Here is a 17,255-nt window from a genome sequence, read left to right as displayed (position 1 = left end):
CTTAGGTTGTTTGTGGTGTAAATACTAGATTCTAGAAAGTTTACAGTTTGCTGCTTTTGGTGAATTAAACAGTGTACACAACACCAAAAATAGATGGTGAGTTTGTCCAATAATCTGCTCTACATAAACATACAGTTAGGTACATAGTGAGACAGAGTGGCAGAAGGAGACTTGTACTCACACATGCCGTTGGGAGCTCCAGGGTGGCGTGGGGGCATCATGGGAGGCATGCCGCCAGGAGGGGGGCCAGCAGAGGGGGGGCCGGGCATCATACGTCCAGGCATCGGCTGGCCTGGTCCCATTGGTCCTGCAGCGCAGAAAGTACAGAAGGGACAGATCAGACGTGTGGAGATTTGTTGGAGAGGCTGAGCTGCAGCAGCAGAACACTTGACAGTGGGGGGGTATTCAGTCAGTCACATAATTTCAGTTTTAACAAAAGCCACAAGAGTCATTTCAAACTGGAAACAAACCTGGATGGATTTTTGGGTGTTTTTTTAAACTACTATGCCATTAAATCTATACCTCTCTTTTCCTCTCATTGATTTTAAATGTTATCAACTGTATTCCATTGTTACACATTAGATCAGACCAATTTCTTTACACACAATACAATCTAACACATACAATACAATCTCATTGTCACTATCAATATCACTGAAAGTCAATAATTAATACAAAATTTGTAATAAACTATCACCTATTACTTACACTAACAAAATTTCTCTAATATGAATGTCAGCTTTATTTGTTCAAATAGACGACTGGTTTTGCAAAAGTAGATTTTAAATTATTACGTACAGACAAAACACTCTCAGAGCGGCAATCATGAAAATTATTTCCAACTCTTTGCTTCGTCCCCTCCTTTCTCTCCCTCTCTGCACACTTTATATTTAGGACCATGTGCTCCATGTTTGTCTCTCACCTGTCTGTCCTGGGTGGTGAGGGGCCATCGGGTGGTGACCCATTGGGGGATAGCCGGGGTGCATGGCAGCACCTGGTGGTGGCCCTCCGTGGTGGGGTGGTGGTGCTCCGTGGTGAGGGGGTGGTCCTCCGTGGAGTGGTGGGGGTCCTCCAGGGTGCATGCCTGGTTGAGGGGGCCCTGAATGGGGTCCAGATCCAGGGGCCTGTCCCTGTCCTTGGGCCTGGGCGGCTGCAGCAGCAGCGGCGGCAGCCGCTTGCTGCTCCATCTGCTGCCTCGCCTTCATCTCGGCATATTTGAGCTGCTCCATGTGGAACGCCTGACGCTCGGTGAGCAGCTGCTGCCGCTGAAGCTCCAACTGCACAGAAAGACGCAGGGAACCCAGAGAAAGATGATTAAATGAAGAGCTTTGTTATAGTCAACCCCTGGAACGACTGGCAGCCAAACATCAACGACTGGTGGATGAGCGCATGCACGGCGGTTAATAAAGTTGGCTCGGACAACATACAGAGTAACAGTCTGTACAACGGTCACTGGGTGTCATTGGCCAAACCGATATTTAAATTGACTATTAACCTTATTTCATCCTTTAAAAGTTAGCATAAAAGAATGCGGAAGAAGTTTCATAAAGTTTTCCTTGACCTTCTGATCTTCTATGATTATAGGAACCAAGATCCCACCAAGACCCTGTGAGAGACTGAATAATTTGCACTCAATTGGCAGTGTATCCGGTACACCTAGCCGTTACACTCAGTTGGCAGTTTATTAGGTACAGCTAGCTAAAACTAATGCAGTCCAAAACAACTTTCCTGCAATAAATCCTACCTTCGTGAAGGTTATGTTTGGTTTTTTATTGAAATTGTTTTAGAGAGGTGTTGATTCAACTGTATGGTATTTTGACTGTCTGTATAAGCCACAGACCTCACTGCCAACAGTTTTCAGTGTGTTGTATTAGGGTAGCAGGCGGCAGATGTTGGGAGGTGGATACTACTAGGGATAAGTAATTTGGTTGAACTGAGTCTTTTAACACTTTTTAAAGCCAAAAAGATTATCTTTGGACTGGCGTGTACATGTTTCTTTCAGAGTTCTATGAAAAGTCTCTTCAAGAGGACAAGAGTGCAGCACGTTTGTACACTTCAGAAGGCTGCCAGTATGTCTGCAGAAAGGAGCGTGTACAGAATCACTGTAAAACTGTCTTGTGTTTCTTTGCTGTTCTCTGTGGATCTTTGTTTTTGTTTTTTTACTATCAGACGTTCTGTATTTTACAGCCCATGGCAGCCGCACAGGCTTGGTTTCTCTCCAGTCTTCAGAGAGCTTATGCAAACCAGAGTCCTTTTCATGCACTATTTACAGCTGTGAAACTGGGCTACGCTCCCGATGCCTCCTCTGCAAAAACACAGTTTTACACTCTCTCTTGCGTCTCCAGGGATTGTCCAGGGGGAGGACACACACACAGAGCTGAGGGCTTTTCATTTACCCCGTAGAGGCAGGTAACAGTTTTACTTGCATACAAATGCTTTGCTCTGGAAAATGTTTTATTTGCAATTCAGTTCCCTCACAAAGAGGTAATTCTGTGTCTCCACTTCAGTCCCTGTGGAGGATTTGGATAAAGTGGGAAGCAACTCGTTTATTGGCCAACTGGCAGATGAACTCCAAATATTTGCAGACCATTTATTTCAAATCGGCCGCCACACAAGTAGGACTGTGTGGCACAGTCCTAAATTTAATTCACTGCTTTCATTTTCATCCTCATGACATTGTTGTTGTTGGGTGTAGGGATGATTCACAATATATTTCTCAATCTGAATTGTGATTTAAACCTACCATGTTCCTTTTCGAAATATGTTACTATAATTATTAATGCATTATTTTAAAAAAAAAAAAAGTTTGATTTAATACTTTTTATAACAACGAAGCTATTAACAGACACTGAGGATATACTGTAGACTATTGGCTACCATTATGAGTTTTTCAATAACTCAGTAATATTTGAGAGAACTGAATGAGGCCTACATGTGAGCAAAACATCAGATTTATTTATTTATCTTTTACCTCAACTAGGTTGGGACTGGTTTAATTTGTGAATCAAAATGTAGAAAGTCAATACTGATGTGTCTTCCTTAGCAAAACCGTAACAATATGGCACCTGTGGGGTGTCGTGGTGATGGTCAGACCTTCAACCTTCTAACAATAATATCTAGGAAACTTGTCCAGGAAAATAAAATGACACAGGTATATGTTTGTTCTGGTTCAATTTTCGGTAATGTTGAGTATGAAATCTGCCCCTCTCAAAAGTGTTGTATATTCAAAAACAGGTGTTTATCAGCACCAGTGATGCAGCAGGTGTGGCTGTGCAACATGATTGAGAAGCAGACATGGTTATAAAATTTACTTGGATAATGGAAGTGCAACAGGTAATTCTGCTAAAACAGATTAGTTAAAAAAAAGATTTAGCTCACTATTCAAACCAGCAAGTAATCATAGATGACAGTGATGATGATGCACTGATAACCAGGATGAAAGACTTTTCAAATACTGAATCTGATGGTTACTGTTCAACTCGGTGAACAGGCATGGGTTTTCGTTAGCCTCTTCCATTTTGCATCCATTAGCAAAACACCTAAATAGTTAAAATTATATCTTATTGAACCTTTAATCTCTCGTTGCAGTTTTTAATGAACCCCAATTAATATATACACATTCAGGCAACACTAGTAAACTTCCTGTATTTTGCCATTGCCATCTGCAGCTAATTAACGTAAATTCTATATTGGCTAAAATTAAACACTTGGCTGTCGTCTGGTTTAAGTGTTCTCTGCACATTGTTGTCTATATTTGACTAAAGGTCTTTTCTTTTTTTTGAGGGAAAAGAAGCCCCACTCTGCAAAACTACTCCGCAACTGTTAGCGGACAGTGCGTTCTGTAGTTCATCAAGGCCAAACGGAGTGGCCACACGTCTCTGGAGAAAGAATCTAGCTGATTTGCATGAGTAATTTACAGGACAAGCCGCCAGTTGAACTTTCCTTCATATATCAATAATTTAAAATGATCTACTTAAAGTTCGGCATTGGGATATTTGATGCAAGTCGCTAATGGAAAAAAGGTGTAAAAGTAAGTTGGGCACACCTGTGTCAGATATATAATCAACATTTCATATCGTGGCATAGTGGTGTGTGATGTCTATAATCCTTTCACATCTTTAATGTGGAATTCTGATAACAGAGTGATCACCTTTTGGTGGTCAAAATGAAGTGCACACAGCAGCGTTCAGTGTGATCTTCACTTTCTGATAATTATGATACTTAACCATCAGAGTGAGAACTGAATGTGGGTAGGTTGGATACGTGTTATGTTCAGTCTCTCACACATTTAAATTTACACCTTAGGGAGTGGGTGGGACTCTGAACTGCAGGATGAGCTTCATTATTAATAACCACAGCTGAGAGCCCTTACTGAGTGTGTAGAGAATGCGAGTGCATGCAATAAATAATTAATACTGTGCCATCTTTCCTCATTGTGCAGGGCCATAGCTGACCAATGACATCCACACTTAATCTCAAGTTTCAGATTCAGAAAGCAAAACATCTTTTAGACTCACGGCTTCTTTCTCTCGGTCCATGATGGTCTCGAGCTCCTCGAAGTGCCTCAACTTGATCTCCAGCTTCTTCATCTGGGTCTCCACCAGCAGAGCGACCAAGGACTTGATCTTCCTCTCCTCCACTGCTGCCAAGTGCTGAAAATATAAAGAAGCAGGGAGAAAGAGTGTGTCATTGTCAAACAGCTACTGTGATAAGTGTTACATCATCAGGAGGTCATGAAATTAAGTTCAGTTCATTCTGGGAGTTGATTTGTGAACAGAACTTCATTGAATTTTCTGTTGGTGTTCATGTATGTCCCACATTGTACAGAATGCCCTTCAACAATCCTCAGAAAGCAAAGCATTTCACAAGCATTCGGCTGTTTAAACAGAAAGGAGGAGAGAATATTAACAATGGGAGATTTTTAGTCTTTTTCATTCTTGTCTACTGATGTTTTAGTTAAAAATATTGGAGTAAAACTAAATAGGATAAAAACCAATGACTTACTGCAACTTTTTCCAAAATAGAAAAACACATGTGAACTTTGGATAACCAGAGTGCGTGTTCATCATGGTTCATTCAGCTCTCCTGTAGTCTCACCTTGGCCTTGGTGGCAGCAGATGCCAGAGCAGCAGCGGCCGCGGTAGCGATATTTCCCTCTCCAATGTCATGCTCCAGCTTCTTCCTTTTGTCCTCTCCCTCCTCTGTAGCCGCTTTCTCCTCCTTATCCTTCTCCTGCTCCGACGACGATGTCTCCATAGCCTCCTCCTTGTCTTTGTCTGACAGTGACAGAGACAGAATTTCAACCACTGTAGAGGGCTTTCTGAATACCGGCATCAACAGATAAAAAAAAAAAAAAAATGTCCTTCTGGAATGCTGTACAGAAGTTTTAAAAGGGACACGTGCTTTGAATAAGACTCCCAGAACAAAATACGGGAAAGGTTTGTAACGCTGCCTGAAGTTTGCAATAGAACAGTTTTAGCAAACAGCAATTAACCTCTGAAGGTGACCTGCTATATTAGGAGTAAAGCTTATACGATTAATTGATTAATCATTTAGTCGATCAACATAAAAATAATCTGCAACTGTTTAAGTAATTTTTCAAGTGAGAATCCCAACCCTTCCTTAGTTCCAGCTTCTTAGTTATAAGATTTGCTGCTTTTCTTTGTCAAATTTTGTAGTAAACTGAATGTTTTCAAGTTGTGGACTATTGATCAGACATAACAAGCAATTTGATGACATCATCTTGACCTTAGGAAAATATGATTTTCACTCATTTCTGACATTTTTTGGACCAAAGAGATAATCGATTAATCGAGAAAATAATTGGCAGGTTAGTGGATAATTAAAGGAGTAGCTCTAAAGCTCTAGTTGTGAGGTTAGGCACTCAAAGTGTGCGGAATATTTTCTTATATTTTGTCATGAATCTTATTGTTACCTGTCGGGGCTGTCTTGGCCTCCCCTCCTTCCTCTGCCTCCTCCTCACGCTCCGACGCTTCCGTTCCTTCCTTCTTCACCTTTTCTGTGGCGTCTGTCTTGTCGCTCTTTTCTGCAGACTCACTGGGCTTCTCTGCCTCGTCCTTCAACTCCGCCTGAAGGATTAAGACACAGGCAAACAACAATTAGCGGCCTGTGCTAATGCCACAAAAAGTAAGAACAAGGCCCTACAAGTCTGACCTTGAGATCTGACTTTAGATTGGCTGTACGATTTATTGTTGCAACCTGCTTAAAAAGAGAGGAAAATATAAAAAAACAGGGTTGTAGCCTTTGTAAAACATAACTAAGAAAAAAAACAAACAAACACATATGCAAATAGATACAGTGGTGGAAGAAATTTGACAAGTGACCTACATACAGTATCAAAGAAAAAGCACACAACAGGTCAATGCTATGATGCTCAGGTCACATGGAATAATGGGCCCGGTCATGACCCTACTTATGTTTTGGGGGCAATCACTGTGATTTGGACCAAGTGTCTGACACTGGTTAATGGATGCTAATGAGCAAGCAATCAACAACCGAGCTGCCCAGCAAAACAGGAACAATGTGAATGTTTGAAAACGCCATTAAAAAAATCACCCGCTGGGCCTTTCCAAACCAAGAGACGTGGTCCGAATGTAGAAGAGTGGAAAAATTAACGTTAAACACAAAGATACATAAGTGAATATTACTCAGATTTGCAAAAAACAAAAATAAACTTGCATTGTAACTGACTTATATTTGATACATATTAAAATAAATGCTTCTAACTGCTGGCTTGCAGTCTGCAAAGCGCAGAGTTTGAAAGAATAGGAACAAATGATTTGAAAGCCATTTTTTAAGGTATTGCGGGATATTTTACATGAGAAGAGTATTGTCTTAACAATTACTCATGACAATTAGTCTTGATATGTTGACCGCCAGAGTCTTGAAAATTTTTTAGTTAAATTTAAAGTTTTCATGTGACATTTGATGTTTGAGTTCAAACCAGTATTTCCATACTCGGTTTGTAATGTAACACTGTAAGAAAAACAGTAAACTTGGATGAGTCTGGCAATATTCTGTATTTTTCTACTTGTCAACTCATCTCATGAAAAGACCAAAGCCAACAATGAACTGATCCTACTGACAAGTAATTTGTGTGGAGCCAAAGCCCAAAACACCTCATTCCTCTGTGCCATAGAGCTCCACTGTTATCCAAAAAGTATTAAAAACACATCAGTGAGCCACACTGGTACACCGGGAGACATGTTCCTTCAATACCATGAACACACATAACGTAGTTTTATTTGCTTCTGGAAATACTCACTACAACCCAAAAATGTATTAATCCGCCTCTCAAAACAGTTCCCAAGGAAATGCACCATGTTTCTCCTGCTTTAGTTACATTTGCTAAAAATTAACCCCCCCCCCCTCAATGAAAGTATATTTTTTTTTAACTGTTTTGAAAGACTTCTATCTTCAGCAGGAAGTAATGGGCTTGGGGCTGAATACCACAGACAGGGCAGGAAAGTCAGAAAGGGTTCCAAAGGTATACATAAATCTCTGCATGGGTTTTTTTTGTCAAAAGATAAAAACTGTAATTTATTGCCAGCCCTGTCCCTTTCATTTGAGGAGGTTTCCATTATACAATTCATGCCCAAATAAAAAAAAGAGGACGGGAAACTAAATTAATAAATAAATATACATGAAGATATAGAAAAGATGGTCTTACCTTATCGGCTTGCTGGGAGTCTGTGTCAGTGTCCATCTTTTCTGGCTCTGTGGTTTCTGAAAGTGACAGTGTAATGAAGAATAAACATCAGGTCACAGAAAAAAATGATCAAGATGGTTACAAATCGTTGTGTTACAGCCTGAATTTTAATTGCAAACAACTTTCCCCAATGAATTGTTTATGCTGCCCAAAAAAAAAAAAAAAAAGAACGTGACCAAAAAACAAAGTGTGATCACGTAAATGAATGTAAACACACAAAGAAAGATTGGACAGCAAATTCAATACTTTCGACACTTGTGATACAATTGTCACAGAATGAGGCAACAGTGACATATCATCCTCTTTGAAATAAAATGCATTTGTTGATTCTCTGAGGCAAACGCCATTAAAAACAAGTGTTTGAGGGAAGGGCGTCCGGAGAGGAAATTAAGGTCAAAAGCATTTTAAATGAACAGGCCCACAGGAAAGGGTGTGAGGTGTGCACAAGCATTTGCACACACTCACAAATGATCAAATAACACACACGTGACCGGGTGAATACGTTTGTACGGTTGAATGTTAAACTATGTCATGGGTGCGCTTGAGCGTGTGTTAAAGGTTTGAATATTGATTGTGCGATGTGTGTGTCGGTCTACTGCTTCAGGCTGGGCGAGGCACTGGACGCATTAAAGCTTATTGATTGCAACAGTGGCTCTAGAGGGCATTCATTTAGGTTTAATAAATGATTGGTACTGTGGGAGGGGAAGGAGTCAGAGAGACAGAGGGAGAGAAATATTTCAAGAAAGCACAGAGCAAAATCGAGAGAGAGAAAGAGAGAGGAGAAAAGCACATGGTGAAGTGTGATGACCCAGTTTTCTGCCTCCCCCCTCCTGCCCCATCTGCCACCGTTGTTTTAATCCACTGGTTACCACAGCAGTATGTGCGTGCGCACACGCACACCAATATTTCTGTACTGCTCACCCCCCTGCTGGTAAAAATTGACGTGTATCACCTTCAAATGTCAGAGGGAGCATCGCTGCCTCATATACAGGTGATCATTTGAGGAAATAACAAGGATGTGAGTATAGGACGAGGCGATGACACTGTCCTCTCCTCCCTTGGCCTGAACATATTCTCTCACACACTCTCATCCAATCTCATCCACACACACACACACACACACACACACACACACACACACACACACACACACACACACAGACACAGACACAGACACACACACACACACACACACACACAATCTGCCATCAAAGTAGCCTCTCCCTGCCCAAAAGCTTGCAGGTGATTAGACAACCATCTGCTGCCCTCATGTGGCTGCAAAACTACCAAACCTCCTCTGAGGTAAAATAAAATTTTAAGTTTATAAGTCATAAGCCTACACCCACACATCCTAGAAAACACTTCCCTTTTCCAACAGAGCCCTGCTTTAAGTTTTACACAAATTAACACTTTCATTCATTGGCTTTCGATCTTTCCAGGCCAGTCAGACCATATCCACCAGTGACTTTTCTACCCCTCAACACGTTACTCACCGGTCTTTTCTGGCTCCTCAGGTGCGGTGCCAGCGATGCCGCTGCTCTCCAGGCCGAAGGCGGGGTCCACCTTTCCTGTGCTCCTGGCTGCCTCCTGCACCTTCTTCACATGAGCCTCCACCAGCTCAGCTGGCACCTCCTCACGCACACGGGAAAACTCCTCTGTAGACAGAGAGATGTATAAATTTACAATTCAAAACAGACATTAATCTGACACTCTTGAAGTGAAAGGGCTTAACACTTATTGTATTATCTAAAAAGTCATGACAGACCAACTGAACAATATTTGCATTGGTGCAATGTTGAAACATTTTTCTTATTACCAATTCCTCATTTAGTTTTTAAGCTCATAGGCTTTGATTGTTTTTAGTTTAGTGACAGCTGTGTTCTTCTTTTTTTTATCTCCGATCTATTGTGCTTCTATCTGTTGGTCTGGGTGACAAACTGCTGCATGCTGTTGGTACTGCATGGATAAATCAAGTTATACTGAAGTGAATTGTAGGACTAAGAATATTTATTTTACGTACAATCATATTCGGGATCACATTCAAAATATTTCTAAATATACATCCGTTAAATCCAAAAACAAATGTAAGAAAGGAATTGTAGCCCCGATGTCTTCTGTAATAATTTTATCATAGTACAACTTTAGCCGATAATATCCGAAATCTCATATTTGCAGAACTCATTAACAGATGTCAAAGATGTGACGCTGCAGTTTCAGCTTCCTCCCCTCAGTTCTCACCTAGGGCTGCCTTGGCAGCAGCAGACGCCACTCTGGGGTCAACCACAGAGGCCAGGAAGGCTACTGTGCTCATGACGGGGTTTCCAGACTGGCTGAAGGGTATGGGCTGGTAGGCCAGAGGGCCCAGAGAGGCCTCAGTGCTCTCCAGGTATGGATCCTCGATGGGCAGCCGCAGGAAGTGCAGTATACACTCATCCTGGGTGCGCGAACCGACATGCTCCGACACTTTGTTCCAGTCGTCTTTGTACATCTCCAGGGCCTGGGAGAAGTGAGGGGAGTGAGTATACAAGTCTTAGGATCAGAAAAACTGCTGAAGAGTGAGAGGACAGAGGTACAGCCTAAAGGGTCGTAAGATGGAAGATGACGGGATGGAGGGAGACAGGAGGAGGAATATGTACTGTGGAAGGGTGGGTAATTCAAAAGTAGGAGAGCAGAAGAGAGAGTAAATCAGCTTTCAGAAAGGAGGTAAAGATTTATAAAGCCAGGAAGGAAGAAGAAAGATGGGCATATAGAGGGAGAATAAGATTAAAAAAAGGAGGAATAAGAGGGACATGGGGGGAGGACAGAAGGCAACCACAGCAAGGAAATGAAAGACAAAGAGGGGTGACAGGCAATGGCACAATAACCATCTTATGTTTCCAACAGTATTTATGACAGCTGGATGGAGGAAGAGACTGCCTTCCAGTACTCAGTAGCCCAACATCGTCACTCTATGGAATACTTTAACAGGTTCCTCCTCTTTTGTCCTGTGGGCCTCACCTCTAGCAGGAGTAGAGTCTCCTGCTCGGTCCATTCCCTGGTGGAGTTAACTGCTTTACCCTGTAGGGAACCAAAAAACAAATGATCAGATATAGATAGGTAATAATAGAAGAGGAAAATGGTTTTCATCATTACTGGCCCTAGCCTACAATACAAAGTGAAATAAAAATAACATTTCAAGTCTTTTTTAGGATATATTACATGTGTTACTACTATTGTTTAGCCATTTTCCCATTATTTATCACCTTAGAAACCCCACAGAGAATCACAATCTTAAATGTTGAAAACATGTTCAGGATGTTGAGTGAGTCGTGCGCTGACCTTGGGGTTTTTCTTGTAGAGGTCGGTGCGAAGGCCAAAGTTATGCAGGTCAATTGGCTTGTCTTTGCCTTTGTCTGCAAAGTTGGGCATTTGCTGTGGAGGGGGAATCTGGAGGAATGAAACACGGCACATTAATCTACAATGTTTAAATAGTACTGTTTAGTCCATGTAAAGACACGTGTACAGATCTTTACATTTCTTTTTATTGAGTTGCAAAAAATAAAGCTCATCACAGAAATAGTACAGATGGTAACCGCAGTGCTGGATGGAATCCAGAGGGGAAAAAAAAAAAAAAATGATGGTGCATTATTGTACAGTTGTAATTTTCATTTCTTGTGTCTCGTTTCCCTCTTAGGCTTCGTTCAGACAAACAACAGCACTGTGTGGAAAAAAGTAATAGCCCTCATTCATGTTAATGAATAAGAAAATTAATAACTATTTCAGCAACTGATTGATTGAAAAATGTCAAACATTCATTCAACTTCTGAAATGTAAAAAAGTGCTGTTTTCTTTGTGCTCTGGTACATTATGATTGGTTTTTTCTTTTTTGATAATTTAACATCTAGTTAATGAAAATAATGCGCTGTGTTGGATCCAGCGGAGTTAGGCGCATTTCTACTGTTTAGCTTTCAAATCTTGTCTTGTAGTTATATAAACCGCTGTGCAATGTTTTGGCATTTGATAAGCCTTCAAAGTCTATTAGTCAAACTGGCCTTCCTGGATCATATTTCATCATCTGTTACCTGAAACAACACGCACCTACCAACATAGCCCTTCGCTTTAAAAAACAAAACAAAACAAAAAAACGTATTACTGTTTCCCCTCACTCAATCAGGTTCAAGTTATTTAAGTTGTCCTTACTGGTGGGGCTCGGTGGTTCAAGGGCATGAGGCCAGAGGGCGTGTCAGCCAGCACAGTGAAATGGGGCGTAGGTGGGGGGCCCATGGGCAACGGGCGACTGTCGGCGTCGACCTGGTAGTTCACCAAACCCCACTGCTCCAAGAACGCATGAACCCTAGAGACAGACAGCGATGGCATTTAATATGCTTTTACTTTCTTCTCTTTTGAGCATTTTTATGATTTATTTCAATCTAATCTTAAACAATGTGACATTTGTTTTCACGGGTAGGGAGTTAGCCAGTAAGTGTTCAACTGCATAAACTAATACAGTGACTTTTTTGTTGTTTGACCAGCTTCGCAGTATTTATATATATCCTTGGCCCAACATTTACCCACCACAAAAATCTTTCACCGTGACACAGCCTGTTTTGAGGATAGTAAGTGACAGATAACAGAGCCATGCAAACTAAGACCACACATTCTCATGGGACTTAGAACTGACCTCATGATGGCGCAGACATCCCCGGTCAAGTTCCTGCGGCAGGAGGTGGAGGTAAGATACTCCTGAGGGTTTAGCCGATACGTGTCGATCATGAAGTTACGGTAGGCCAGGTATCTGTTTAGAAGTGGAGAAGAACCAGATAGAGATCATCACAGGAAACGCATGTCTGTGGCTCTACAGCGACACGTCATACAAAAATGATATATGTGAAACATGGCTGGTAATCTAATTTGTAGCTGTGTACAGAGGATGGGCGTGCATGTATATAATCTCACATCTCTGGAGTTTTAGACTTGTTTTTTCCATTGAAGAACTCGGGCAAGGCTCGTCTCTCAATCTCATGGATGCTGGCAAGAAAGGATAGAAAAAAAAAATCATTTAAAAGTAGAAATCAGGTTGTTAGGTAGGAAGGAAATTAACAACAATGATTTTAAATGATGAAAAAGTCGTGGTGATAGTTATCTGCAAATTTGGAACCTGATTAAATTATGTTCAAAGATGCAACTTTCTCAAACCTACAAGTCATATTTGACTGTTGAAATAGTGACAGTGACTGGTAATTTTTTTTTCTCAAGTGTAACTTTAACTGTAAGATACAAGTAATGATTTAAAAAAGATGCCAACTAATATAACCTCTTTGAAATGATAATCAACCACTAACTCTCCTCTTCAATTATCATATTAACTAAGACTCTTATTGTCTCTCAAAATATGTCACACTGGTCCATAGCCCCCATTACAGCTCATGGCATTTGTGGCAGAGGCCTGACGTTCTCATTATTGCAGTACAAGAGAAAACAAAAAGCAAACTCTGTAAAAACATACAAAACAATTTGTGTAATAGTCATGCATTTATACCCAATCCCCAGCTCTTACCAGTTGTAGTCGAACCAAGCAGCGTAGCTGGGGATGATGATGTGATGAGTCTGTTCAGTCACGTTGTCCTCGCCGGCGTCTATCAGCCGGTTGATTTCCGCTTTGCCCTGCTCCTCGTCATCCTGCAGAAGGAGACAGGGAATCAGACAGGTCAGCATGATTAAGACTGGTTTTGTAGGAGCATGATAGAGACACACTGTAGATAGTTAATTATGACCTTTAAAGGCCTAGTTTCCTTGGTGCTTGCAATGGAATTAAGCGTGCAGATGCTTTGATTTCTTTTTTGGCCTAAGTTCGTAAAAGCTTCTCTGCATCAGGAAAGACTTGGCCTGCTAGGAAACTCAAATGGTCTCGGGGCAATACATGATTTTGAAACAAGAGCCTCCAACACGACAAAGACGTTAATATTGCCTTATGGCAAGATTTCTTTTCCTCTTTTTATCCATCCAAGAAAGTAAAATCAACAATATTAAACAATTTCTTATCTTTCAGACATATTTTCTGGAATTCCTGAAGAACAGTTCCCCTGATTTTCCCATTTTAGGAACCACTTATCCAGGATGACAAATAATTTCTTTGTCTCACTTGATGTTGTTTTAGGAAGAGCAGGCTATAGGCCGGTGTGTGTGTGTGTGTGTGTGTGTGTGTGTGTGTGTGTGTGTGTCTGTGTGTGTGAGAGAACAAGCGTATGTGTATATGAAATTTTTCTGAGAACAAACCAGGGGAGACTGAGGAAGAAAAATTAATCAATTTTAAAAAATGAATTACTCGATGACAAAGCTTGTAAGTGATTATTCATTTTTCTGATGATTAGTCATTTCTAATATTTGCTGTAATATTTGCTGGTTATACCTTGTTTAGTGCACTGGAAAGGGTCATATCACTTGAATACCTTTTTTTCCCAAAAGACATTGCTCTTTTGTGATAGTATACAGTAGAATAAAGCAGGGACATTGTGGATATGTTCTATTCTACTAAGAAATGGTTGAACCATCTTTGGGTTTTAACGGAGTGATAGCATCACACTGGGCTCTAATAACTTGTGTTTATATGTGCAGTTTTATAAAATAAACAATTATTTAGCTAAAAATTAATTTAAAATCTTTTAAAAAGACTGACTGATTTTGAATGTAACCATTGGTAAGCTGCCCTGAGGAGCCAGCAAAGGGTAGAGTAACACTCTCTATTCCCCCCCTTCTCATTCACACACACCTACAGTGTTTGGTTTCACAGAGGGTAGGTCTGATTCATCAGTCATCTTACCTTTCCACCAGACAGCACAGAGTCATCCTCCATGTCATCTGGAAGAAATAAAAACAGATTTCAGCTGAGATATACACCACACTGTAGTATGGCCAATAATTTTTTTTTTTTTTTAATTAACCAAAAACCGATTATTGTGCAGAGCTGAACCGTTTCATTTAATGCATACACAACTGAACAGATCCAATCTATCGTAGATACATACCCAAGTCAGCCACATTCCCTCCTTTCACCGGAGTATTGTCATTGTCCTTCTTTGAACTTGCTGTGCATGGAGGAAAAGAGAAAAAAAAGATACTGAAGGGTTAAAAGAATTAAATTTTTTTTTTTTTTTAAGAGTTTAATTCAGCCATGGGCATGGAAGCATTAACCAGTACTTGGTATGCAAAAGAGGACACTAAAATAGATTGAGTGAGAACGAGTATGTGTGTGTTGGAATGAGAAAGGAGGAGATTTTTGTAAAGTGGGACACTGCAGATGGGACTTGGTCTAAAAACAGCATTTTTGGAAAGGATTGTGTGTTTGGTTTTTAAAGGATAGAAGAGGAATACAGATCAACCTCCAGTCATCTCCAGTTTTTAAAAAAAAAAAAAAAAAACCCACGTCCCCAGGCTGTTTTCCTACTTTTGTGACTGGCACACGTTGTGTGTGTGTGTGTTTGTGTTTTTGTATGTGTGTGTTTTTGTGTGTGTGTGTGTGTGTGTGTGTGTGTGTGTGTGCGCCTGTTTGTCAGAGTCTGAGAATTTTTCTTGTCATCGTTATGCCCCAGTGCGTAATGACCACACAGGTCATCAGAGAAACCCCACCACAGCTTTCAGATTTAAAAATTAATTAATTAAAGGATCCCTTTTACCAATTTGCAGCGCGGCGCTCACAGAAAAAAAAATCTTAAATGAACGCAGACAAGAAAACAATGAAAGAAGAAGAGTTTTTCAAAAAATGTGCGTTGACAATAAGCTGAATTATCAATATCCAGGTTTGTAAAACTGAAATATAAACTTCTAGCTGCACATTGTAACACTTAAATAAATAGATATCGTTTTTTTTGTCTGATATGACGCTGGCTGCAGCTTAATGCTACCATACATACAGTAGACTCATATATCTTATACATATATAAGATTATTCGAGAGTTACATTACATCACACACCTACATTCGTTTAGCACTGGCATAATGAATGAAAGACATTGTACAGTATATGGAATATTGTTTGAATCATGTAAATTTATTTTATATGTTTTGGGATATTTAGGTCGATAAACTACCTAAACTATGGAAAAGGGATCAGATCAAAGAATCCAACCCACAGTGAGTTAGTTTATGATTTTCTTCAAGTAAACACACTAAAGAAAATTTTTTTGAACTTCTCTAAACTTAAAAGTCCTGCCAACTTTATGCCAATCGTTTACTGGCATACTGACCACAAGTGCTTAAAAAAATACATTACCCAATAGACAGGAAACTAATCTATAAATTTCATGATCAGTTGATAATTACCTGCTTTTACCTGTTTTACTATCATTTTTAATTAAGTATCTTTGAGTCTTGGACTGTCGGTCAGACAATACAAGTGATGTGAATACATCAACTTGGGCTCTAAGAACACGTGATAGCATTTTTAAATTTTGACAATTTCTAGATAATCTTTATTAATTAATCATTCTATCAATAACAAAAAAGTACGTATTAATCATTCCTATGTTAACTTTATGCTACATATTACTGCATCTGATCAAATTTAGACCACAATAGATCATAATAGTGACGACCAGTACAATACAATTAATAGCATAGCTCTTGACTGACATGTTTATCTAAATTTCTGAGTGATCATGTATTGAATCAAAATACGAGTCCCACACTCGGCACATACTATTCTTGGACATGCTGCCTTCCTCCATGCTGGCACCAGCCGATGAGTCGTCCATGTCTTTGGTCATGTCCTCCTCCGTGTCCTCCTCTTCGCCTCTGTGGCCCCGTCGCTTCCAGTGAGGCCCAGGGTTCCTGACGCCAAACAGTGAACTAAGTTAATAGGTCTGTTAAATTCAACTGGAAACACACTAAATAAATGAGTTAACAATTCATTGCCTATTTTAAAAAGGAAACTGCTCAAAACATTGAGTCACATCAAGTCACACTATCAAATAGGCCAGATGTAGCTGTGAAGGTGTTTCAGACACCTTAGTCAAAAGAGTCCTCTTCGAAACAGTTCGAAACCAACAATAAACTAATGATATTAACAAGTTTTGCCTGTGATATATAAGACTGATATATCTTTCTTTCTCCATACCACAGAGCTCTGCTGTTCAAAAGCTAATGAAAACACATCAATGAGCCTCACCGTTGCACTGGTTGACATGTTTTTAATGACTATAAATGCAGCCACTGTAGTTTCTCTGAAGTCAGTCACCAAATGCGTATAGATCCGCAACTGAAAATAGACAGTGTGGGCACTTTTCTCCTGTCTGAGTATCGTTTCCTAAAAACTAAAGTGCCCAGATGTTTTAGGAAATTACTGAGCCTTTTTTTTTTTTTTTTAAATTAAAATGTATTAAAATTGCCTCCTTACCCCTTCTTTCCTCCCTTCTTGCGGGACTCGGCAGGGGTGCTGGGCGGCGAGGGTGAGCGCCTCCTCTTCTTGCCGGCGGAGTTGGCCTTGCGCTCCTTTCGATCGGGTGTACGGGAAGACTGATCAGACAAACCCCGTGCAGCGCAGGGAGCAAGG

General features: G+C 40.4%; 1 protein-coding gene across 1 annotated transcript in view; it reads right to left on the bottom strand.

The window, feature by feature from the left end:
- Positions 1 to 17,255, bottom strand: part of smarcc1a (SWI/SNF related, matrix associated, actin dependent regulator of chromatin, subfamily c, member 1a) — a 30,467-nt gene that overhangs the window by 5,907 nt on the left and 7,305 nt on the right. Inside the window, exons 10-27 of the mRNA XM_040117322.1 lie at positions 17,100 to 17,218; positions 16,404 to 16,534; positions 14,734 to 14,793; positions 14,529 to 14,566; positions 13,266 to 13,387; positions 12,665 to 12,736; positions 12,390 to 12,503; positions 11,909 to 12,062; positions 11,048 to 11,155; positions 10,727 to 10,786; positions 9,968 to 10,226; positions 9,223 to 9,384; positions 7,691 to 7,746; positions 5,936 to 6,089; positions 5,098 to 5,276; positions 4,518 to 4,652; positions 923 to 1,277; positions 182 to 307 (exon numbers count right to left, since the gene is read on the bottom strand). Coding sequence (XP_039973256.1) covers positions 182 to 307; positions 923 to 1,277; positions 4,518 to 4,652; positions 5,098 to 5,276; positions 5,936 to 6,089; positions 7,691 to 7,746; positions 9,223 to 9,384; positions 9,968 to 10,226; positions 10,727 to 10,786; positions 11,048 to 11,155; positions 11,909 to 12,062; positions 12,390 to 12,503; positions 12,665 to 12,736; positions 13,266 to 13,387; positions 14,529 to 14,566; positions 14,734 to 14,793; positions 16,404 to 16,534; positions 17,100 to 17,218 — 2,404 coding nt within the window. The remainder of the gene's footprint in view (positions 1 to 181; positions 308 to 922; positions 1,278 to 4,517; positions 4,653 to 5,097; positions 5,277 to 5,935; positions 6,090 to 7,690; positions 7,747 to 9,222; positions 9,385 to 9,967; positions 10,227 to 10,726; positions 10,787 to 11,047; positions 11,156 to 11,908; positions 12,063 to 12,389; positions 12,504 to 12,664; positions 12,737 to 13,265; positions 13,388 to 14,528; positions 14,567 to 14,733; positions 14,794 to 16,403; positions 16,535 to 17,099; positions 17,219 to 17,255) is intronic.

This window comes from Xiphias gladius, chromosome 22, assembly GCF_016859285.1.
Source record: "Xiphias gladius isolate SHS-SW01 ecotype Sanya breed wild chromosome 22, ASM1685928v1, whole genome shotgun sequence".
Taxonomy (NCBI): Eukaryota; Metazoa; Chordata; class Actinopteri; order Istiophoriformes; family Xiphiidae; genus Xiphias; species Xiphias gladius.
Note: the sequence above shows the minus strand (reverse complement) of the source record. Positions and strands in the feature narration are given on the sequence as shown.